General features: G+C 37.4%; 1 protein-coding gene and 1 pseudogene across 1 annotated transcript; both read right to left on the bottom strand.

Annotated features, from left to right (window-relative positions):
* Nucleotides 1–2,190: 2,190 nt before the first annotated feature.
* On the bottom strand, nucleotides 2,191–3,126 carry LOC129641593 (olfactory receptor 6C2-like; annotated as a pseudogene).
* An 18,821-nt stretch (nucleotides 3,127–21,947) lies between these two features.
* On the bottom strand, nucleotides 21,948–25,017 carry LOC129641592 (olfactory receptor 6C2-like). Its single transcript, XM_055566267.1, has 2 exons — nucleotides 25,009–25,017; nucleotides 21,948–22,892 (listed from the first exon to the last, which is right to left on the bottom strand). The coding sequence occupies exons 1-2, from the start codon at nucleotides 25,015–25,017 to the stop codon at nucleotides 21,948–21,950; spliced, it is 954 nt and encodes a 317-aa protein (XP_055422242.1).
* Nucleotides 25,018–26,233: the final 1,216 nt, after the last annotated feature.

Here is a 26,233-nt window from a genome sequence, read left to right as displayed (position 1 = left end):
TTACTGACATAATATTTTTATGGCATTTTTATGTTTGCTATCTAAGTTGTAGCTATCAAAGTCTTTCCATTTTTAATATTATCTATATCCTCCTTATTATTTGTTTATCAATTTTACCAGAACATGAAAACCTTATTAGTTCTGTTTTTTGGGAGAGCACTTTATTAATTTCCCTCATGCTGTATCTTTGTTTTTCACTTCATTAATTTCTGATCCTGTCTTTATATCTTATTGTTATATTTTAATATATTGACTTAGAGTTTTAAAAAATTCCATTAAAGTTGAAAGTTTAACTTTGGTCATCTTTTCCAAATATGTGCATTTAAGTTTAAAAATATGCCTCAAATCTGGCTGCTGATACAGGATCTCCAGTGACATTTAAATTTCAAATAAACAGAAATATTTCTTTAAAAAATGCCTGAAATTAACACTTTCAGAGCATGATACAGTCTTATGATAGATACATTCAATATAAGCTTATATTTTAAATTGTATGAATTATGAATGAACTTGCATGAATGATGAATATGAATTAAATACAGATGTGAATAAAATGTAAATATAAGATTTTAATATTAATGAAATATAAATGTATTTTATTTAGTATATATAAGTTCATTTTTGATGGAATATATTGTATAAGTTGTATTTGTATATAGTACTTTTATATATTTACATGATGAATACTCATATTCATTATATGAGTTTTTAAAGCTTTGTAACAGCAGAATGTATAAAAAGATACTCAGTTAAAGCTCATTTTCATCACCTTATCCTTATATGCTTGGTTACCTATCCATATATTTTCACTATTTTTCCATTGTTTTAATGAATTTTTAGGCATATGTAAAATTAGATGATAAGTTTTCATCTTGTTCTAAACAGAAAGGATGTATGCACTGTTTTGCATCTTTCTTACTTTAAATATATAGCATAATGGAAAATTTTCTATGTCAATACACAAAAAGCTAACCTTATTTTTTAAATAGATGGAAGGTATTCTACAGAATGGAACTTCTGTTGAATAGATCAGTCTTCTATTGAAAAACATTGCACTTAATGCCTTTTGCTATTACAAGCAATGCTGAAAAGAATGACTTTAAATGAATATTACTTCACAGATTTATTCACATACCACAAATTGGGAGAAAATATTTGATTTTCAAATATCAAATATTTGATAAAGGACTTGGGTCAAAATATACAAAGAGTTCTTGCAGCTCAGTAAGAAGACAAGCAACCTGGAACTTGCTTATCAGTCCAGTGGCTAAAACTTCAGGTTTCTCATGCAGGGGGCATGGGTTCAATATCTGGTGGGGAACTAAGAACCATGCATGCCATGTAGTGCAATCAAAAATTAAAAAAAATAAAAGACAAGCAACCCAATTAAAAATGGGCTAATTATTTGAATAGAAATTTCACCAAAGAAGATATACAAACATATGATAAACACAGGAAAAGATGCTTAATATCATTCATCATTAGGGAAATACCAATTAAACCCATAATCAGGTGCCATCACATACTCATGAGAATAGCCATAATAAAAAAAGAGTCACAATTCAAGTGTTGGTGAATATGTCATGAAACTGGACCCTTTACACATTGCTGGTGGGACTAACATGGTACAGATTTAGAAAACAGCTCTATAGGTACCATACAACTCAACAACTCCATTTTAGGTACAGAGAATGAAAACATATGTCTCACAATGACATGGAAACAACCCAAATGTTCAACTGGTGAAGGAAAAAATGAATGTAATATATCCATGTGATGGAATACTATTTGCTATAAAATGGAGTAAGCTTCTAATAACTGCTACAACATGAATGAACCTCAAAAACATTATGCCAAATAAAAGAAGTTAGACACAAATACATATATGTTTCCATTTGTATGAAATGTCCAGAAAAAGCAAATTTATAGAGAAGGAAAAGAGATCAGTGTTTGTACTGGAGGGATGGAAGTGGTGACTGACTGCCGATGGTCATCAGAAAAATATTTGGGGTGATGGAAATGTTCTAGAATGGATTATAGTGGTGACTGGACAGCTCTATTAACTTACTTGAGTGTATTCAATGGTACAATGAAAACTTGTGAATTTTATAATAGTTAAATTACATCTCAATAAAACTGTTAAAATTATAGGAAGTTGTTTTACACTTTGATCTTTTAAGTTCACTAATCTTAGTTCTTTGAAATAGATGCAACCCTTGTGATCATATCTTTGAGAGCTTGTACCACTCACTTGCTTGTTCCTCAGAGTATAAATGAAAGGATTCATTACGGGGGCAATTGAAGTTGTTAGCACTGACACCACCTTATTCATAGCAACTGCTTCTTTTGCATGTGGTTTGATGTAGATGAAAATGCAGCTTCCATAAGTGATAGAAACCACAATTATATGGGAAGAACATGTAGAAAAAGCCTTTTTCCTTTGCTGCGCAGAAGGGAATCTGACAATGGTCCTGATGATGTATGTATAGGACATGATTACATGCACCAGGGTGAAAATGAGTCTCAACACAGTCAGCACCAAGAAGAATCACTCTAGGAACTCTGTGTCTGAGCAAGTAATCTTCAGAATGTGAGCAGCATCACAGCCAAAGTGATATTAGAGTCACAAAACTCAAGCTCAAAGCCCATGCCAAATGCTGAGATGATGGTGATTAGAGCAATCATGTAACAGCTAATGAGGAACTTGTTGCAGACCATGTTGTTCATGATGGTCATGTAATGCAGGGGTTTGCAGATGGCCACATAGTGGTCATAGGACATGGCCATCAGGAGGAAAAACTCAGTCACACCCAGGGCAATAAGAAAAAATAATTGAGTGGCACAAAGATTATAGGTAACTGTATTGTCCCCAGAGGCAAGGGTATAGAGGTATCTGGGAATACAGACAGTGGTAAAAGAGACTTCTAGAATGAAGAAATTCTGAAGAAAGACATACACAGGTATTTTAAGGTGAGAATCTATAAAGGTGAGGGTGATGATTGTCAGGTTCCCAATCACACTCAGCAGATAGATGATGAACAAAAAGATAAAAAGCAAAATCTGTAAATTTGGGTCATCTGTCAATCGCACCAGGATGAATGTTGTTAACACAGTGTAATTTTTCATCACTGACCTCTGACTTCTGCACCTTCTGTTGGTTAAAATAAGGTAGATATTGGATATGAGTAGGGTTCAAATGGCTTAAAAATGCGAGTAGAGTAAGAATGCTAGGCAAGACAATATAATTTTATTTGATAATGTGATTGCATTGGTGACTCATGCTCATCCAAGATTCATACAATAGTGTGGCCAAAAGCTGGTATTAAACATTCTTATCATTATACTTATAAGTCTGTGATACAAGGACTCCCAGATTACAGCCGTCTAGAGAATGAACCTCTTTCAGATGACATCAGTCATGTAGAAAAGGAAAAAATAAAGGCAAAAGCATTATTTATCATGAATCATATAAAGACACCAGAGAGGCAGCACAACACATTGGCTTGGGGCATGGACTCTGGAGCCTGATTCTCTGGGCTCAAATTATCATTATTTAGCACAAGACTTTAGGCAAACTATTAATCTCTGTGTATCATTGTCTTTATATGGAAGAATTATTCCATGGGGAATAACTGAATTTATTGCATAGTGTTGTTAAAGGAATAAATGAGTCAATATGTTTAAACCACTTATAAAATTATCTGAAAATAATGAATAGCATATATGATTATGTTATTATTATTCTATATAAGACTTCAGAATGAATGTTGATAATCCTTCTGATCATAAATACTGTGTATCTTCTTTCAGTGGAATGTAAGCAGAGTTGACTATAATGAAAGGTGGGATGTTCCTAAAGCTTTTTCTATTACTCTCTGTCTTTTCTGAATTCCACAGCCAAACATGCTCATTTAACAATTGCAAAGAAAAAAAGATTGCTTTTCTACTCTCTTTACTTTCAAAACTAGAAAAAATAAAATGAGGCATCTTCTACATATTAACCAGAATGCTCTTTTAAGCTGATATATTGAACTGTGTCATTTCCTGGTTTCAGTTCCTTCCCTGGTTTCCTTCTGAACTTGAAATTAAAGCGAAATTCTCACTTTGGCCTGAAAATTCCCAGGTGACCTGGCTCCCTTATCTCTCTCCAACCTCAGTTTTTCTACTCTTTCTCTCACTCGGCAGGTCCCATTTAGCGTGCCCTTTTTTAGTTCCTCCAGCTTCAGAGAGGAGGTCCTATGCTCTCCTAAACAAACCTGTGAACTTGGGGTTTTCAGAACATCACTGTTTATCTTATGGCACACCTTTGATATTTGCAATTATGTATTTTTCTTTTAAACTTCTCTTTATTCTCTTACCCCACTGCAAGACACACAAGAACACAGATCATGTTTGTTTTGCTCACTATTCTCAGTGGATTGCCTTGCAACATGTCTGGCACTCAGGAAGAGTTAAATAAATATTTTTCAAGTCAATAAGAAGGACCAGGCATTTTATACATGGAAATAAGTTGGCTGATTTCCTTTTTTTTAATTTATTTTTTTAAAAATTTTATTTTATTTAACTTTACAATATTGTATTGGTTTTGCCATATATAAAAATGAATCTGCCACAGGTATACATGTGTTCCCCATCCTGAACCCTCCTCCCTCCTCCCTCCCCATACCATCCCTCTAGGTCGTCCCAGTGCACCAGCCCCAAGCATCCAGTATCATGCATCGAACCTGATTTCCTTTTAACTGAAACATCATTCATCTATTTCCATATAGTTTTACTTACCTCCCATAATGTCTTGAAACTTATTGAAGCTATTTTTGGCATCAAAGGTAAAGAGATCACTTTTACCTGAGTCCCTTCATCTGATGTGGGTGCATGCTTGCTCAGTTGCTAAGTCTTGTCTGACTCTTTGTGACCCCATGGATTGTAGCCTGCAAGGTTCCTCTGTCCATGGGATTTGTCAGGCAAGAATACTGGAGTGGGTTTCCATTTCCCCCACAAGGGATCTCCTCAACCCAGGGATTGAACCTCTCCCATGGCTCCTGCATTGGCAGGCAGATTCTTTACCATTGAGCCACCTGGGAAGCCCCTCTTCTCAACTGACACCAGGTGTCTTTGCCTTGGCCCAAGAGTAAACCTGACAAAAATTTTTATGTTATTAAGAGTAATGTGCAGAAATGTTTTGTGGAAATGAGCTACTATCGGACTGAATTCTGTTCAAGCCCTTGAGTCTACCCCCATTCCCAATTCTTCTCTAGGAGGTTGGTTGAGACTTCAGGAAAGGTAATTCCTGAATCGGGAGAGTTCAGTTACCTGGGTCATTTTGTAAATGGTGATGGTGAAGGACTGGGGTACTGGAATCAGTCAGATTATGGTAATGATCTGGGTAATGAGCCAAATAATGGATCTGCCGCCCTCTGCTTTCTTTATTTCATCACCCAAAAAGTGCAAAGATTAATATCATGTGCCTCATTGAATTATGGTGAGAATTAAGTAAGACTAAACCCAAGGTTCTTAGCATAGTTTTAGGGACATTATTAATACTAAATAAAGGCTGAGTATTTTCACTCTTCTTTTTCCCTTAAAAAGGAGATGTGTGTGCTAAGTGCTTTCTCTCTTTGGTTTTGTTTGTTTTTGGCTGCGCTGTGTCTTCACTGCAGCCTGCAGGCTTCTCTTCTTGCAGAACACGGGCTTTGGAATACACAGGCTCACTAGTTGGGGGCTCTCAGGCCTTTCTAGTTGTGGCATGCAGGCTTACTTACCCTGTGGCATGTGGGATCTTGGGCTTCTCTGGTGGGTCAGTGGTAAAGAATCCACCTGCCAATGCAGGAGACCTGGGTTTGATCCCTGAATTGGGAAGATCCCCTGGAGAAGGAAATGGCAATTCACTCCAGTACAGTCTTCTTGCCTGGGAAGCCCGATGGACAGAGGAGCCTGGTGAGTTGCAAAAGAGTCAGACATGACTTAGCAACTAAACAACAATGACATATGGGCTTTTTGTTCCCTTACCAGGGGTTGAACCTGCATTCCCTGCATTAGAAGGCAAATTCCCAACCACTGGACCAACAGGGAAGTCTCTTACTTTCCCTCTTTGGTTAAGTGAAGTTTGGTACCCTTTCCATTCTTTCCTTCACTGTGATCATAGTTCTATCCTCCTTAATTTATTTCCCAGACCTCCATAAACTTTTCTATCCACTTTTATTTTGAGGACTTCTGGAGTCTCACAAGTAGTACTTCCTTGGAAAGTCTAATTATTAATAGAGCTCTTCATATATGTAGCACAGAGTATGATCTCTTCTTTCCAAGAGAGAAAGAAGTACTTAGGTTTGTCATTTACTGTTTGTAGTTTGTGGCATAACATGCTGACCATATTTCTTAATCCATTCACCTCTTTTTGAACTCACTCTACACATGCACATAACTTTAAGTTATCTTCTGGACGTGTCCTGGTACCCTGACCTTTCAAAACCTTCTGCCAAATCAGAATACCTCATTCAGACTGTGCTGCAAACTTAGCTGTCTCTTCCACACTCTTATTTATTTCCTTTTATCTCTTTGTTTATTAAAAAAAAAGCACTCAGGCTTAATGAATACCAGTCCCCTTTATATAAAAATTTTATTTATAAATTATGAACAGATTAATACAATTTTAAATGCAGCTGATACTGTCAACCATTTTGTTCAGTCCTCTAATTTTGATGTTGAGAACAAATTGTTGGAAATATATGTATAACTGTCTCATAATTGGCAAGAAAATAAATTTGTCTCCTGAATCTTAATTATATATTTTCTTTCCTATAAAAGTGTGAGTAAAAAAGTTTTAGGAATCTGTTTTGTGATATTCAGATTTTCTAACTCTAAAGTGTTCTCTAGCTTCCAACAATTACAGTTCACCCATTTCGGTTTCTTGGTCTCTAAAATTCTCTGGAAAACTTAATAAGTGAATTACTTATTATGTGAAAGGTTAACCACTTAGTGAGGGTGTCTTCTTATTTGGAAAGCTTCTTTCTAATAGCTTTCTTGTTGTAAAGTCAGAACATGGTTCAATATTACATTTTCAAAAGCTACATTAAGTTTTTAAAAAACTCAAAATATTTTGAACTATTGATTCTAGAGATATTTTGTTTTAATTGGAAAGTATATTTCTGATAATAAATTTCAATCATAGAAAAGATGCTTCTGGAAAAGGAAGTCCGTTTTTCTTCCTTCAAATTAACTTCCAAATTTTATTAGGCTAACAGCTAACATTTCATAAACTAGGTGCCAGATGTAGTGTTAAACACATTACATAGTTTATCTCAACATACCAGACCACCTGACCTGCCTCTTGAGAAACCTATATCCAGGTCAGGAAGCAACAGTTAGAACTGGACATGGAACAACAGACTGGTTCCAAATAGGAAAAGGAGTTCGTCAAGGCTGTATATTGTCACCCTGCTTACTTAACTTATATGCAGAGTACATCATGAGAAATGCTGGGCTGGAGGAAGCACAAGCTGGAATCAAGATTGCCAAGAGAAATATCAAAAACCTCAGATATGCAGATGACATGACCCTTATGGCAGAAAGTGAAGAAGAGTCTCTTGATGAAAGTGAAAGAGGAGAGTGAAAAAGTTGGCTTAAAGCTCAACATTCAGAAAACTTAAGACGATGGCATCCGGTCCCATCACTTCATGGCAAACAGATGGGGAAACAGTGAAAACAGTGGCTGACTTTATTTTTCTGGGCTCCAAAATCACTGCAGATGGTGACTGCAGCCATGAAATTAAAAGACATTTACTCCTTGGAAGAAAAGTTATGACCAACCTAGACAGCATATTCAAAAGCAGAGACATTACTTTGCCAACAAAAGTCTGTCTAGTCAAGGCTATGGTTTTTCCAGTGGTTATGTATGGATGTGAAAGTTGGACTATAAAGAAAGCTGAGCACTGAAGAATTGATGCTTTTGAACTGTGGTGTTGGAGAAGACTCTCGAGAGTCCCTTGGACTGCAAGGAGATCCAACCAGTCCATCCTAAAGGAGATCAGTCCTTGGTGTTCATTGGTAGGACTGACTGATATTGAAGCTGAAACTCCAATACTTTGGCCACCTGATGCGAAGAGCTGACTCATTAGAAAAGACCCTGATGCTGGGAAAGATTGAGGGCAGGAGGAGAAGGGGATGACAGAGGATAAGATGGTTGGATGACATCACCAACTCAATGGACATGGAGTTGGGATGGACAGGGGGGCCTGGGGTGCTGTGGTTCATGGGGTCACAGAGTCGGATATGACTGAGTGACTGAACTGAACTGAATGTAGCAACTCTCTGCTGTCTGTAGTATTGTAATTCACACTTTGAAGATGAGGACTAGGTATTGTTGTTTAGTTGCTAAGTTGTATCTGACTCTTTGTGACCCCATGAACTGTAGTCTCAGGCTCCTCTGTCCATGGAATTTCCCAGGCAACAATATTGGAGTGGGTTACCATTTCTTTCTCCAAGGGATCTTCCTATCCCAGGGATTGAACCTGTGTCTCTTGCATTGCAGGTGGATTCTTTACTGGTAAGCCTTGAATGAAGCTCCTCATAAGTATTAGGGAACCTAAATTATCCACCTAGATTACCATCCATCAAAGGTATGGTAAAGTGGGGATATGAAGACAAATAATTTGATTCCAAAGATTCAGTTCTTAAACATTGAAGAATACTGCTACTGAAACTTCCTTCCACTTTACCTGTGTATAGCTTTTCATTATTGGGCAGATGGGAGGACATGGATAACTGACTTCTCCATGTTCTCATTTCCCCTGTTTTTTTGAGTCAAGAATCAATCTTTTATATGATGCCACTTCTGCCTATTTGACCAAAGTAAATGTCAGTTAACTAATTGAATCTGAATTAGGACCAGTAGTAGGCAGACAATTGCTCTTTAAAACCTATGATTAATCACACTCTAGCTATTCAAATGTTTCCCATCTGTATTCTGTCTCCAGGGCTCCTGATTTTTCCCTTTTAGAACAGGATCCTCCCAGTAAATATCAACTAGTTTTTTTTGCAAGAATGGCTTTCACTTGGTTGTTGGAAAATATTTTCCACAAAGAGGCTTGAGGTGGGTTTCCCCTGAGTCTAAGGAAACATGGCTTTGCCCTCCACAGTGAGGGAATGGACTGTGTCCAGTTGCAGAGTTTTCAGATGTACCTGATTTACAGATGGCATTATGGGGATGTGAAATGGCTTTTATTAGCTGCTAGCTGCTGCCATTCTAGGTAATACAGTCACTCAGGGACTGATCATAGGAGACTTCATGTGCAAGGTCAAATCTCTGACTTCCAACTGTCTTTTCATCTTATTTACCTGATTCTATCTCTTATTTTTGATTCTGGCTTCAGGTAGCCTCATATGATACCTTGCCCTGGAATATTCTTTGGTCCCTGAAAACTTCCTTATTTTTCCCTGTCAGTAGCTACTTTTTCCATATCTCAATTTCATCTGGGAAATAAATTAATAAACTCCTGTGCAATAGCATAGAAATGTCCTAACTTAATGTATTCATTGACCAATAGCCTAATGTGTTTACATACATGGGGATAAATGTGTTATAAAATATAAAGCTCATTAAAGAACATTATATTTTCAGCTTGGAGATTTAGATTGTGTAGTGGAGAACAATGAGGGAGACATTATCATCAGACTGAGAGGAAAGGGCTTTCTTGGAACTTTTCCTATTGACTGTGTCCTCTATAAATCATCGGTCTCTGTTCTTAACCCTTCTCTCTTTCATGAACATTATTCAAAGATCTTGTGCAAAATCATGTCACATGTCATAGGACAAGGCAATATCTCAGAATTATCTGTTGATTCTTCTTCTGGAATACTGTCAACATTATTTAGTACCTAAATTTGTGTCTATTAGTTTCGAGTGGTGAATATCTGTCAAAATCAACAAACTTACAGGACAAATTTTATTATACTTCACAGTTGTAAAGTTTAATTATTCAAAACCAAATATGTCAACAGAGGAGAGCAATGATACAGGATGAAGGAAACAGGATGTTGTGAAATAAGTTGAAGGAAACTTCATTTAAAATGGAGGCAGAAGGCCAGAAGGAAGAACCTTCACATACTACAACTTGACATCAATCACAGACCCTGACAGGAAGAATTTTCCTTGCCCAGCAACAAGCCCAGCCAATGGAAACTACTGCACTATACTTATTTACTTATTACTTATTTATTTATTGAACTCCCTTCCTTACCAAGAACAGACTTGTGGTTGCTGAAGGGCAGTGGGTAAGGGAGGGTAGGAATGGGAATTTGGGATTAGAAGAGGCAAACTATTATATATAGGGTAGATAAACAATGGACATATGGATAAATGGATAAACAAATGGACCAACTCTACAGCACAGAGAACTGTATTCAATATCATTTGACAAATCATAATGGAAAAGAATATGTAAAAGAATATATACGTGTATAATGGAGTCACTTTGCTGTACAGAAGAAACTAACACAACATTGTAAATCAACTATACTTCAAAATTAAAAAAATAAACTCACTTTCCTTACAAGGAATTTCATATGAAACAACCCCTTCCAACTTCCACTCTTTTCTCTACAAAGTAATGTTTCTCTTATTTGCTTGTTCGACTTGCCTATAATTTTTGCTATAGCAGCTTGTCCCAAATTACAGTCTTCTGCTAAAGTCATTATGCTGATAAAAATATCAGCTTGATTATACTCACCTCTTTGATGGTTCTTCATGGCTTCTGAGTGCACTTTAATCACAAAAGTCCTTCGTGTGACTCAAAGCTAGACAAGAATGGATGACTGAAGGCAAGTAAGTGTAGACTTCACCACATTATTTGTGTGCACCTCACATTAGTATTACACAAAAATTCTGTGAGAATGTTCTCGTCAGTAACCAATGCCTATTAATTTCCAGTCACCTCTTCTTTTAGGAAATTTTAAAGAAACAAATTTCAGTTTTATGGTTCCACTCTATCAGTAGGAAAAAATGTTCATGTATTTTGAAAAGACCCTGATGCTGGGAAAGATTGAGGGCAGAAGGAGATGGGAACGACAGAGGATGATGGTTGGATGGCATCACCGACTCGATGCACATGAGTGTGGGTGAACTTCAGGAGTTGGTGATGGACAGGGAGGCCTGGTGTGCCTCCTGGTTCATGGGGTTGCAGAGTCAGACATGACTGAGTGACTGAAGTGAGCTGAATGAATTATGGTTAACTGAGGAGATGGAAAGACTGTGGAAACTGATTGCAACTCTCTCCAGTTTGAGAAATTGAGATTTTGGCCTTTTCAAACAGGGAGACAGGTTTCCTCCTAAAATTTACATTTACAAGAACAGGATTAGTTATATCTGCTGAGTCCACCATAGATGTGAAGGGAACAACAGACTAAACAAACTCAAGGTTCCATTGGGAGCCCAGGTTCAAAAGTCACTAATTAATCTACAGTGTATTGAACTTGAAGAAATTCTTTGAAATAGAAGTTTTCATCATACATCAGGGGGAGGTGTGTCTTTGGAGAAAGGAAGATGCAATGACAGGTCATCTGCAAAACAAAAAGAATCAGATGAAAAGTCAAAAGACTTGATTCTCTCCACATGGCCTAGAGATAGTTCAGATGAATTTAGGAGAGAAGCTGCTCAGAATTCCCTGAGGGAAGCCAGACTGATTTATTTATAGCTTCCCTGGTGACTCAGATGGTAAACCATCCACCTGTCAATGGAGGAGACACAGGAGACTCTGTGTTCTATCCCTGAGTTGGGAAGATCTCCTGGTGAAAGAAATGCAAGGCACTCTAGTATTCTTGCCTGGGAAATCCCATGGATGGAGGAGCATGGTGGGCTATAGTCCCTGGGGTTGCAAACAGTCAGATATGACTGAGCGACTAACACTTTCATAGTTGATTTACATTAGTTTCTGCTGTACAGCAAAGTGACTCAGTTATATACATACATATATCCACTCTTTTTTAGATTCTTTTCACATATAGGCCATTATAGAATTTTGAGTAGAGTTTCCTGTGTTATACAGTAGGTCCTTATTAGTTATCTATTTTATGTATATAGTAAGGTATATATGTCAATCACAATCTCCCAATTTAGCCCTATTCCTTTTTCACCCTGCTAGAGCCATAAGATTGTTTTCTACTTCTGCAATATAGAGTACAAACTAGTGGTTACCAGTAAGGAGAGGGAAAGGGAAAAGAAAGGTTATTACAGGATTATATAAAAGCATATGTGTGGAATTTTTGAAAATTGTAAAGCACTATAGAATTTAAAGAATCTTTCATTCAATTAAAAAAGGATGAGTTTTATGGTTTGTGAATTATATATCAATAAAGCAGTTATTTTTTATTTATTAAAATTATTTTTATTGAGGTATAGTTAATCTGCAATTTTATGTTAGAAGCAATTATTTTTCAAAAGTGGATGGATCTTCTAGACTGAAGAAACTACATTGCAGAAATTCTGCTGCATGATCTCATGGTGACTGAACAGAAAGCCTGAAATATTAGAAGAAGACAGTGAGAAAGAATTTTTACACTGGATGACTAAAGTCCTAGACTGCTATCTTAAGAAAATTTGACTAAAATCTGTCCTCAAGGAGGCACTGAATGATTTTTTTGAGGAATGTGAAAAGCTCAAAATCATTTATGGAAGATTATTCTGGAAAAAGTAGGAATGTGGATTTAAGAAGTAAGAATCTTGAAAGAAGGTGGAAAGACCAATTTGGAGAAATGATCAAAAAGCACAATGCTGATTCTCCATGTTAATTGCCTATTTGTGTCAAGAGCAGTATAATTCCAGTCATCCAGACTGAAACTCTGTAAGAAACTTATACTTTGCTTTCATCTAGTATTAATGCCAGCAAATATCATTAATTATTTCTAATTTTTATATTTGCATAAAACATTTTGCCCAGGTGGAACTATTAACCCAAAGAGTTTTAAAAGACAGACTCATATATTTGTTGATCCAGGTTTCTTAAAGAAATGCTCTCTGCTTACTTTTCCACTTTTCTAATCTTTTCTGAGTCTAAGGTGGGTTCTATCCCCTTATTGGTCCTGCAAGAATAGAAAGTAGTATTGCACTTCCATCATATACACAGACATACATGCTCAGTTGCTCAGTCATGTCTGACTCTTGTGACCCCATGAACTGTAGCCCGCCAGGCTCCTCTGTCCATGGGATTTCCCAGGCAAGAATACTGGAGTGGGTTGCCATTTCCTGCTCCAGGGGAGCTACCCATCCCAGGAATCAAAGCGGCATCTCTTGTGTCTCCTGCATTGTCAAATGTGCTCTTTACCATCGCCACTATCATTAACTTTTTAGAGGTTCTTAAACATCCAAAGTAACATATTTTCTCTCTCTTCAGAACAGCCACATTGGGATCAATTGTGCTGAGAAACAATACATTCCTTGGGGATCCTGGTTCTGAGGGACTAATAAAGACATTTTGTTGCCCTCTCCAAGAACAAAGTTAAGTATATGTTTAAGAGAAGTCATCCCAGAGAGATTGGTAAGAAAGTTGCAATGAGAGCATCAAATACTTGTCATCAGGAGACTAAGGAGAAGAATGAGAGACAGAACAATGGAGTTGGGAGGCGTCCTTTCATTGAGTGGCTGGCAAAACACATCTTTATGTCTTCATTCAAATCCATCACTTAAGTAACCATGGATTTTTCTCAGCATGGAGAAATAGTTGCTATTTAACTTGAGGATTTATATTTATTTTTAAATAGACTTTATTTTTTAAAAAACTTAAAAAAAGAGAACATTTTAGATTTATAGAAAAATGGAGAAGGTAGTGGGCTTCCCAGGTGGCACTAGTGGTAAAGAACCCGCCTGCCACGTCAGGAGATGTAAGAAACACGGGTTCGATCCCTGGGTTGGGAAGATCCCCCGGAGAAGGATGTAGCAGCCAACTCCAGTATTCTTTCCTGGAGAATCCCATGGAGAGAGGAGCTTGGAGGGCTACAGTCTGTAGGGTTACCAAGAGTCAGACACGACTGAGCTCCCACAGAGTAGATAGTAACGGTGATTCCTATATACCATATACCGAAATTATCCTTTTAAAATCTTACATTAGGATGATGCATTTGTTACCATTAATGAACTAGTGAAAAAGTGAAAGCGAAAGTCTCTCAGTTGTGTCCAACTCTTTGTGATTCCCCATATTGTCCATGGAATTCTCCAGGCCAGAATACTGAAGTGGGCAGCCTTTCTTTTTTTCATGTGATCTTCCCAACCCAGGGATTGAACCCAGGTCTCCCACATTTCAGGCGGATTCTTTCCCAGCTGAGCTACAAGGGAAGCCCAAGAATACTGGATTGGGTAGCCTATCTCTTCTCCAGGGGATCTTCCCAACTCAGGGATCAAAGCCAGCTCTCCTGCATTGCAGGTGGATTTTTTACCAGCTGAACCACAAGGGAAGCAATTTAGGACTATAATGAATAAAGTTACTATAATAAAAGTGATAGTCACTTAGTCGTGTCTAGCTCTTTGTAACCCCATGAAGTGCAGCCCACCAGACTCCTCTGTCCTTGGACAGACAAGAAATTTTATGTGTCCTTGTCCACCAGACAAGAATGCTGGAGTGGGTAACCATTACCTTCTCCAGGGGATCTTCCCAACCCAGGGATCAAACCCGGGGCTCCTATTTGCAGGTGGATTATTATTTTTTTAATATAAATTTATTTATTTTAATTGGAGATTAATTACTTTACAATATTGTATTGGCTTTGCCATACATACAGGGGGATTCTTTACCAACTGAACTATCAGGGAAGCCCAATGAACTAGTACTGATACATTATTATTAAATAAAGTCCACAGTTTATTCAGATTTCCTTAGCTTACACAGGTATTTTTATTTTTATTGTTTTTTCTATTCCATAACCTCATCTAGGACACTATGCTACATTTAGTCTTCAGATCTCCTTAGGCTCCTCTTACCTGTGACAGTTTCTCAGACGTTCTTATGTTTGAAGACTTTGGCAGCTTTGAGGGTTGCTGGTTAGATATTTTATTAATATAAGATGCCCACTATTGGAAGTTGTCTGACAAGATTGGGAAGAAGACCAAAGAGGTAAAGTGGCATTTTTTTTTCACATGCTGTTAATGATACATACTATCAACATGATTTATGATGTTGATCTGGATTATCTGACTGTTGTAGTGTTTGTCAGTTTCTCCTCTATAAGAGGAGTATCTATATAAATTATTTGGGATCCTTCTGCACAATATTTCTCCCTCCTTTGTTAATTTATTCCATCATTGTTTGTATCAGTATGGACTCTTGGTGTTTTAGAAATTTTAAAAGGGGAAAGGAGAAAGGTCTTGGAGAATAGAGTCCCATTTTCCCTGAATATTTTTGAAGTATAGAAGAAGCTTGCACTCATACTATGGCCATTATCATGTAAAGAACAATTAAAAATATCAAAATAAAAAGTACATTTTAGCAATGAGGTGATGGTTAATAAACATAGATAATATTGTGAAAGCACAAAATTTTATTTTCACAAGTGCAGAACTACAAAGACTGTCATTACCATTTAATAGAAAGATTTTTAATCATTTGATCCAAGCTCCTTGTGTAACTGTTACCTGTTTTACCATTTCTATCTTCTGTAAGTCTATCACTTTTTTCACACTATACCTGGATTTTATCTTCAGTAGTCTAGGATAAGCAACAAAACACTCTTTAGAATATCCTTCCCAAATCATGAACTTTTTGATGTTTTGATCAACCCTCCTAATTTCTAACTTTCTCCTTAAATCAAGGGATAATAAAAGTTTAGATACTGGAGAACTTAATTAACTAAGATTTACTTATCTTATCCTAAATTCAGGGCTTGTTCTTCTTGGGTCTATGTCAAAGCACCATTATTGATAATGTCAGTAGAAGTCTCCAGCCTTTGGAAGTCTTTTTATTTCTCTTCTGTAATCATGTATTTCAGGATGTAGTACAGCCAAATAATTTTCAGAAAGGTTAGCAGAAATATTTTTGTATATAAATTGATTTAAAAGAAAGAATATAATTATCTTCACTGATTTTGAATTTTCTCTATTAATACCATCTACTCATTCCTGAAAAATAAACATTTTAAAATGAGAAAGAGAGCTTTAGTATTTTAAAGATAATTTTTAAAGCTTTGGTAAAGAATCTTTAATGACTAATGACTCTTGTGCAATTGAACACTAGATACTGGAAGTATCTTCCCACGAGTACTAGATATTGAAGTCTTCCCAATGAGTGAGAAATGCTCTCTGGGCATTTACATTCTGTATCATGAGATGGCCATATGATCAGAAATATAATTTTATTTATTTAAATTTCTTTTCTATGACATGGGTTACTTTGGGGAATCTGGTCTCTGTAACATGCATTAATTGAAAAAAACATACTGAATGAAATAAGCTTGAAGGAAAGAAGAAAAAGCTTTATTTTGGCTTTTGTATTATAAGATAAAAATCTTCCTGGGGTTGGATTAGCTTGATGAATCTGCAGAATATAAAGAAACCAGTTATTTGAAGATGGCAGAGGAATAGGTGGGGGAGACCACTTTCTCCCCCACAAATTCATCAAAAGAACATTTAAACGCTGAGTAAATTTCACAAAACAACTTCTGAATGCTGGCAGAAGACATCAGGCATTCAGAAAAGCAGCCCATTGTCTTCAAAAGGAGATGTTTTATCAACGGTGCTGTATAGAAGGAGAAGTCTTGAGACTACTGTAAAAATAAGACTGAAAACCAGAAGCAGGAGGATTAAGTCCAAATCCTGAGAACATCAGAGAACACCTGACTCCAGGGAACATTAATCAATAGGAGCTCATCAAACGCAACCATATCTACACTGAAACCAAGCACCACCAAAGGGCCAACAAGTTCCAGAGCAAGACATACCATGCAAATTCTCCAGCAACACAGGAACACAGCCCTGCGTTTCAATATACAGGCTGCCCAAAGTTACTCCAAAACTATTGACATCTCATAACTTGTTACTAGACACTTTATTGCACTCCAGAGAGAAGAAATACAGCTCCACCCACCAGAACACCGACACAAGCTTCCCTAACCAAGAAACCTTGACAAGCCACCTATACAACCCCACTCACAGTGAGGAAACTCAACAATAAAGAGAACTCCACAAACTGCCAGAATACAGAAAGGCCACCCCAAACGCAGTAATATAAACAAGATGAAGAGACAGAGGAATACCCAGCAGGTAAAGGAACAGGATAAATGCCCACCAAACCAACCAAAAGAGGAAGGGATAGTGAATCTACCTGATAAAGAATTCCGAATAATGATAGTGAAAACGATCCAAAATCTTGAAATCAAATGGAATCACAGATAAATAGCCTGGAGACAAGGATTGAGAAGATGCAAGAAAGGTTTAACAAAGACCTAGAAGAAATAAAAAAGAGTCAATATATAATGAATAATGCAAAAAATGAGATAAAAAACACTCTGGAAGCAACAAATAGTAGAATAACGGAGGCAGAAGATAGGATTAGTGAATTAAAAGATAGAATGGTAGAAATAAATGAATCAGAGAGGAAAAAAGAAAAACGAATTAAAAGAATGAGGACAATCTCAGAGACCTCAAGGACAATATTAAACGCTCCAACATTCGAATCATAGGAGTCCCAGAAGAAGAAGACAAAAAGAAAGACCATGAGAAAATACATGAGGAGGTAATCATTGAAAACTTCCCTAAAATGGGGAAGGAAATAATCACCCAAGTCCAAGAAACCCAGAGAGTCCCAAACAGGATAAACCCAAGGCGAAACACCCCAAGACACATATTAATCAAATTAACAAAGAACAAACACAAAGAGCAAATATTAAAAGCAGCAAGGGAAAAACAACAAATATCACACAAGGAGATTTCCATAAGGATAACAGCTGATCTTTCAATAGAAACTCTTCAGGCCAGGAGGTAATGGCAAGACATACTTAAAGTGATGAAAGAAAATAACCTACAGCCCAGATACTGTACCCAGCAAAGATCGCATTCAAATATGAAGGAGAAATAAAAAGTTTTACAGACAAGCAAAAACTGAGAGAATTCAGTACCACCAAGCCAGCTCTCCAACAAATGCTAAAGGAGATTTTCTAGACAGGAGACACAAAAACGGCATATAAACTCGAACCCAAAACAATAAAGTAAATGGCAACGGGATCATACTTATCAATAATTACCTTAAACGTAAATGGGTTGAATGCCCCAACCAAAGGACAAAGACTGGCTGAATGGATACAAAAACAAGACCCCTATATATGCTGTCTACAAGAGACCCACCTCAAAACAAAGGACACATACAGACTGAAAGTGAAGGGCTGGAAAAAGATATTCCATGCAAATAGGGACCAAAAGAAAGCAGGAGTAGCAATACTCATATCAGATAAAATAGACTTTAAAACAAAGGCTGTGAAAAGAGACAAAGAAGGACACTACATAATGATCAAAGGATCAATCCAAGAAGATATAACAATTATAAATATATATGCACCCAACATAGGAGCACCACAATATGTAAGACAAATGCTAACAAGTATGAAAGGAGAAATTAACAATAACACAATAATAGTGGGAGACTTTAATACCCCAATCACACCTATGGATAGAACAACTAAACATAAAATTAACAAAGAAATACAAACTTTAAATGATACAATAGACCAGTTAGCCCTAATTGATATTTATAGGACATTTCACCCCCAAGCAATTAATTTCACATTTTTCTCAAGTGCACACGGAACCTTCTCCAGGATAGATCACATCCTGGGCCATAAATCTCGCCTTGGTAAATTCAAAAAAATTGAAATCATTCCCAGTACCTTTTCTGACCACAATGCAGTAAGATTAGATCTCAATTACATGAGAAAAACTATTAAAAATTCCAGCATATGGAGGCTGAACAACATGCTGCTGAATAACCAACAAATCACAGAAGAAATAAAAAAAGAAATAAAAATATGTATAGAAATGAATGAAAATGAAAACACAACAACCCAAAACCTATGGGACACTGTAAAAGCAGTCCTAAGGGGAAAGTTCATAGCAATAGAGGCATACCTCAAGAAACAAGAAAAAAGTCAAAAAAAAAAACCTAACTCGACACCTAAAGCAACTAGAAAAGGAAGAAATGAAGAACCCCAGGGTTAATGGAAGGAAATAAATCTTAAAAATTAGGGCAGAAATAAATGCAAAAGAAACAAAAGAGACCATAGCAAAAATCAACAAAGCGAAAAGCTGGTTCTTTGAAAGGATAAATAAAATTGACAAACTATTAGCCAGACTCATCAAGAAACAGAGGGAGAAAAATCAAATCAATTAATTATAAATGGAGAGACCACAACAGACAACACAGAAATACAAAGGATCATAAGAGACTACTATCAGCAATTATATGCCAGAAAAATGGACAACGTGGAAGAAATTGACTAATTCTTAGAAAAGTACAACTTTCCAAACCTGAACCAGGAAGAAATAGAAAATCTTAACAAGCCCATTACAAGCACAGAAATTGAAACTGTAATCAGGAATCTTCCAGCAAACAAAAGCCCAGGTCCAGACGGCTTCACAGCTGAATTCTACCAAAAATTTAGAGAAGAGCTGACCACCTATCCTACTCAAACTCTTCCAGAAAATTGCAGAGTAAGGTAAACTTCCAAACTCATTCTATGAGGCCACCATCACCCTAATATCAAAACCCGACAAAGATGCCACACACACACACACACACACACACACAAAAGAAAACTACAGGCCAATATCACTGGTGAACATAGATGCAAAAATCCTTAATAAAATCCTAGCAATCAGAATCCAACAACACATTAAAAAGATCATACACCATGACCAAGTGGGCTTTATCCCAGTGATGCAAGGATTCTTCAATAGCCACAAATCAATCAATGTAATACACCATATTAACAAATTGAAAAATAAAAACCATATGATTATCTCAATAGATGCAGAGAAAGCCTTTGACAAAATTCAACATCTATTTATGATAAAAACTCTCCAGAAAGCAGGAATAGAAGGAACATACCTCAACATAATAAAAGCTATGTATGACAAACCCACAGCAAACATTATCCTCAATGGTGAAAATTGAAAGCATTTCCCCTAAAGTCAAGAACAAGACAAGGGTGTCCACTCTCACCACTACTATTCAACATAGCTTTGGAAGTTTAGGCCACAGCAATCAGAGCAGAAAAAGAAATAAAAGGAATCCAAATTGGAAAAGAAGAAGTAAAACTCTCACTGTTTGCAAATGACATGATCCTCTACATAGAAGATCCTAAAGACTCTACCAGAAAATTACTAGAGCTAATCAATGAATATAGTAAAGTTGCAGGATATAAAGTCAGCACACAGAAATCCCTTGAATTCCTATATACTAATAATGAGAAAATAGAGAAATTAAGGAAATAATTCCATTCACCATTGCAACGAAAATAATAAAATACTTAGGAATATATCTACCTAAAGAAACTGAAGACCTATATACAGACTATAAAATAAACTCAAAATGGATTAAAGATCTCAACGTAAGACCAGAAACTATAAAACTCCTAGAGGAGAACATAGGCAAAACACTCTCTGACATACATCACAGCAGGATCCTCTATGACCCACCTCCCAGAATATTGGAAATAAAAACAAAAATGAACAAATGGGACCTAATTAAACTTAAAAGCTTCTGCACATCAAAGGAAGCTATTAGCAAGGTGAAAAGACAGCCTTGAGAATGGGAGAAAATAATAGCAAATGAAGCAACTGACAAACAACTAATCTCAAAAATATAAAAGCAACTCCTACAGCTCAACTCCAGAAAAATAAATGACCCAATCAAAAAATGGGCCAAAGAACTTAATAGACATTTTGCCAAAGAAGACATACAGATGGCTAACAAACACATGAAAAGATGCTCAACATCACTCATTATCAGAGAAATGCAAATCAAAACCACAATGAGGTACCATTTCACACCAGTCTGAATGGCTGCGATCCAAAAGTCTACAAGTAATAAATGCTGGAGAGGGTGTGGAGAAAAGGGAACCCTCTTACACTGTTGGTGGGAATGCAAACTAGTACAGCCACTATGGAGAACAGTATGGAGTATCCTTAAAAACTGGAAATAGAACTGCCATATGACCCAGCAATCCCACTGCTAGGCATACACCCGAGGAAACCAGAATTGAAAGAGACACGTGTACCCCAATGTTCATCGCAGCACTGTTTATAATAGCCAGGACATGGAAGCAACCTAGATGTCCATCAGCAGATGAATGGATCAGAAAGCTGTGGTACATATACACAATGGAGTATTACTCAGCCATTAAAAAGAATACATTTGAATTAGTTCTAATGAGGTGGATGAAACTGGAGCCAATTATACAGAGTGAAGTAAGCCAGAAAGAAGAACACCAATACAGTATATTAACACATATATATGGAATTTAGAAAGATTGTAATGATAACCTTGTATGTGAGACAGTAAAAGAGACACAGATGTATAGAACAGTCTTTTGGACTCTGTTGGAGAGGGGGGCGGGGAATGATTTGGGAGAATGGCATTGAAACATGTATAATATCATATAAGAAACAAATTGCCAGTCCAGGTTTGATGCAGGATACAGGAAGCTTGGGGCTAGTGCACTGGGACGACCCAGAGGGATGGTATGGGGAGGGAAGTGGAAGGGGGGTTCAGGATTGGGAACACGTGTACACCTGTGGTGGATTCATGTTGATGAATGGTAAAACCAATACAATATTGTAAAGTAATTAGACTCTAATTAAAATAAATAAATTTAATTAAAAAAAAGAAAAAAAATCTGTTTATTTGGCAAATTCACAATTGTTATTTCTGAATTATTAAGATTTAAATTTAATTTACCTTGGTCTCAAAAACACTAATAGTCTCTTACTTCTTTGTGAGAAATACAACTTGTTTTATTGTGTCTTTAAAGGCCTCTTTCACTTGTTTGTTTCGAAGTGTGTAGATGAATGGATTAAGCAAAGGGGCAACTGAAGTTGTGAGCACAGACACCACTTTGTTGAAGGCCACTCCTTCCTTTGCTGAAGGCTTGATGTAGATGAAGATGCAGCTGCCATAGGTGATGGAAACCACAATAATGTGGGAAGAACAGGTGGAAAAAGCCTTTTGCCTTTGTTGGGCAGAAGGGAGTCTTAGAATGGTCTTGACGATGTATGTATAGGAGAGGACCACACACAGTAAGGTTAAAATGAGTGTCAGCACAGCAAAACTCAAAGCAATTCTCTCTATTAAGACTGTGTCTGAGCAAGTTATCTGTAAAATAGGAGATGTATCACAGACAAAATGATCAATCACATTCGAGTCACAGAATTCCAGCTGGAGGCCCATGCCAAGAGGTGGGAGGATGTTCAACAGGCCAGCCAACCAACAGCAGAGAACGAGGGCAGTGCAGACTCTGTTGTTCATGATAGTGGTGTAGTGCAGGGGTTTACAAATGGCCATGTAGCGGTCATAAGACATGGCTGCAAGGAGAAAAAATTCAGTTGCTGCAAAGAGGACAACAAAAAATAATTGGGTGGCACAAGCATTGTAGGTAACAGTATTATCTCCAGTTGCCATAGAATACAGGAATCTGGGAATACAGACCGTGGTGAATGAGACTTCCAAGACAGAGAAATTTCGGAGGAAATAATACATGGGCGTTTTGAGATGGGAATCCAAAAGTGTGAGGCTGATAATGATGAGGTTCCCAGCTACACTCAACATGTAGGTGAGAAACAAAAATACAAAAAGCAGAACTTGTAGTTTTGGGTCATCTGTCAGTCCCAGGAGGATGAATGTTGTTATTGTATGATTTCTCATCACTGCCTCCTGTCAAGTCAAGAGTGAATCCACCTGAAGAAACAAATGTCATAAGAACCTAGTATTAGAAAATGAATGAAATATCCCAGCAAGCCAGTTCACATGCACTTTTTTCTTTTACTTAATAATCAGTTTGTTAACAGTGACTTTGACATCCTACTGAGACATTTATAATAAATACCTATTGTGAATCTTACACCTCTGATTCTCCAAATAGGAAGTATATTTAGGATGTAGCTCTGATGGTTATGTGTCTGCCTACAATTTGGGAGACCCGGGTTTGATCCCTGGGTCAGGAAGATCCCCTGGAGAAGGAAATGGCAACCCACTCCAGTATATGCATGCCTGGAAAATGCCACGGACCGAGGAGCCTAGTGGGCTACAGTCCATGGGGTGGCAAAGAGTTGGACACAACTGAGCAACTTCACTTTTTCTTTCTTTCTGGTGGTCCAGTGGTTAAGACTGAGCATGCAGGGGTCCTGGGTTTTATCCCTGGTTAGTACTTTGGCCACCTCATGTGAAGAGTTGACTCATTGGAAAAGACTCTGATGCTGGGAGGGTTTGGGGCAGGAGGAGAAGGGGACGACAGAGGATGAGATGGCTGGATGGCATCACTAACTCGATGGACGTGAGTCTGAGTGAACTCCAGGAGTTGGTGATGGACAGGGAGGCCTGGCGTGCAGCGATTCATGGGGTTGCAAAGAGTTGGACATGACTGAGTGACTGAACTGAACTGAATTAGGGATGCCAGCATCCCACATGCCACAATGAAGAGCCCACATGCTGCAACTAAGACCAGGGCAGCCAGATAAATTAATAAACAAACAAATAAACATTAGAAAAAGAAAGTATACTTAAAAAGAGACGGAGAAGGCAATGGCACCCCACTCCAGTACTCTTGCCTAGAAAATCCCATGGATGAAGGAGCCTGGTAGGCTGCAGTCCATGAGGCCGCTAAGAGTTGGACATGACTTAGCGACTTCACTTTCCCTTTTCACTTTCATGCATTGGAGAAGGAAATGGCAACCCACTCCAGAGTTCTTGCCTGGAGAATCCCAGGGACGGGGGAGCCTGGTAGGAGGCCGTCTATGGGGTCGGACATGACTGAAGTGACTTAGCAGCAGCAGCAGCAGCAAGTTAAAAAGCCATAAATCTGACATGCAACTTCTTAACAATATTGCCTTGTGGCCTAGATTTTATTTGCCCTCATCCCGGAGGACCAGGATGTCATTTTTGAAGTTTTTCTGCCCAACACCTTCTTTCTTTGCTTCTCCACCCTACACCAAAATGGTCCATTTTCAAAACCAAGAAAAATCTATTAGTACTTTTTTGGTGTGTGTTTTATTTATTTATTTTTCTGCCTTTAGATTTTTTAAAATTTATGTATGGTGTGTGTTTTAAATCAAAACATGTCTTTAGGGCAATTTTGTGTTCACACCAAAATTGAGGGGAAGGTACAGAGATGTCCCATATACCTCTTGCCTCCACATATGCACAGATTCCCCTGCTCCATTATCAACAACCCCCACCGGAGCTGTACATTTGTTATAACTGATGAACTTGACATGTCACAATTACTGAGTCTGTTAGTTTACTTTACGGTTCATTCTTGGTGTTCAGTGTCCATGGGCTTGGACCAATATTTAATTGGTATTTTATGTTGATCATGTTATTTCTTATGCCAAATTTTAATAGCAGCACATTCAGTTAAAAGTGCTAGTTCTTATTGCATCATTCTTTTGAAAGAACAACTCAAATAACATACATCTGAGTTGGTGGGTAAGTAGTGTTAACTATATGAGAAATGCTGCATAAGATTTGCTGGTATTTAGGATTTGGGATTGTTAATTCAATTTTTTTTTTCATTTTTATTAAGGTCTGCTTGGAGAAGGAAATGACAACCCACTGCAGTATTCTTGCTTGGAAAATCCCAAGGACAGAGGAGCCTGGCAGGCTACAGCCCATAGGGTCACAAGAGATGAACATGAGTTAGTGCTATCTTTCTTTCTTTCTTTTATGTATAATAATCTGCAATCATTAAAAGATTTGCAGTTCAGTGAGTTTGGAAAAAATGTATATATCTGTGAAACCACCACCACAACCAAGATATCTCAAGATGCAATGCAAGATACATTGCATTTCCATCATAAAAAATCTCCCTCATTTCCCTTTGCAATTCAATCCATTCCTTTACTCTCGGCCCCCCAAATAATCATTAATTTGCTTTTTGTCAGTATAAATTAGTTTTCAAGAATTTTGTATGACTGGAACCAGCTTTTAAATCTGATTTTCACTCAGGATGTTGTTGAGAATCATCTATATGTTTGGCATATATATTCCCTTTCAATCCACTCAGTCATGGTGGACTTCTGGGTTGTTTTCCATTTGGAACTATAATGAATAAAGTTACTATAATAAAAGTGATAGCCACTCAGTCGTGTCCAGCTCTTTATGACCCCATGAATTGCAACCCACCAGGCTCATCTGTCCATGGAATTCTTCAGGCAAGAATGCTAGAGTGGGTAACCATTCCCTTCTCCAGGGGATCTTCCCAACCCAGGGATCAAACCCGGGTCTCCTACTCTGCAGGTGGATTCTTTACCAACTGATTTACCAGGGAAGCCCAATGAACTAGTACTGATACATTATTATTAAATAAAGTCCACAGTTTATTCAGATAATCACTTACTCATACAAAGAAATACTTAATAGGCATCTATTACATAAAGAGCATAATATCAGAGACTGGGGATCCAACAATTAACTGGATCTCTTCCCTCTAGGAGTTTTCAGGCTACCAGTGAAAGTGAAGTCACTCAGTCGTGTCCGACTCTTTGCGACCCCATGGACACCAGGCTCTTTCATCTGTGGGATTTTCTAAGCAAGAGTACTGGAGTGGGTTGCCATTTCCTTCTCCAGGGAACTTCCCCACCCAGGGATCAAACCAAGGTCTCCCACATTGTAGACAGACGCTTTACTGTCTGAGCCTGTGGAAGATAACATTTCACTGTAGTGCATACTCAGTGATGTGGTAACACAGATAAAAGTGAAAACGCACTTTAGATTTGGGATAATAACTGCTCATGCTAAGTTTGTTCCTTAGCATTATGTAACTATTCATATTTTTATATGCTCATTCAGTTTCTTTAGGTTTTTTCTTTCTACTAAAATCGTCAGCATTATCACTTACGTTAGGTGAGTTATCGAGGTGCACTGCTCAGGGTTCACAGACATGCTTTTGAAACAGAAATCCCTCCCTTAGCACACGGGGAAAATGGTTTACTGGAGAGATAGTATGTTGTTATTCTGAAGGAACATGAAGTTAGAATTTTCCTGCCACAGTCACAACA

The sequence above is a fragment of the Bubalus kerabau genome, chromosome 1 (assembly GCF_029407905.1).
Source record: "Bubalus kerabau isolate K-KA32 ecotype Philippines breed swamp buffalo chromosome 1, PCC_UOA_SB_1v2, whole genome shotgun sequence".
In the NCBI taxonomy this organism is placed as follows: Eukaryota; Metazoa; Chordata; class Mammalia; order Artiodactyla; family Bovidae; genus Bubalus; species Bubalus kerabau.
Note: the sequence above shows the minus strand (reverse complement) of the source record. Positions and strands in the feature narration are given on the sequence as shown.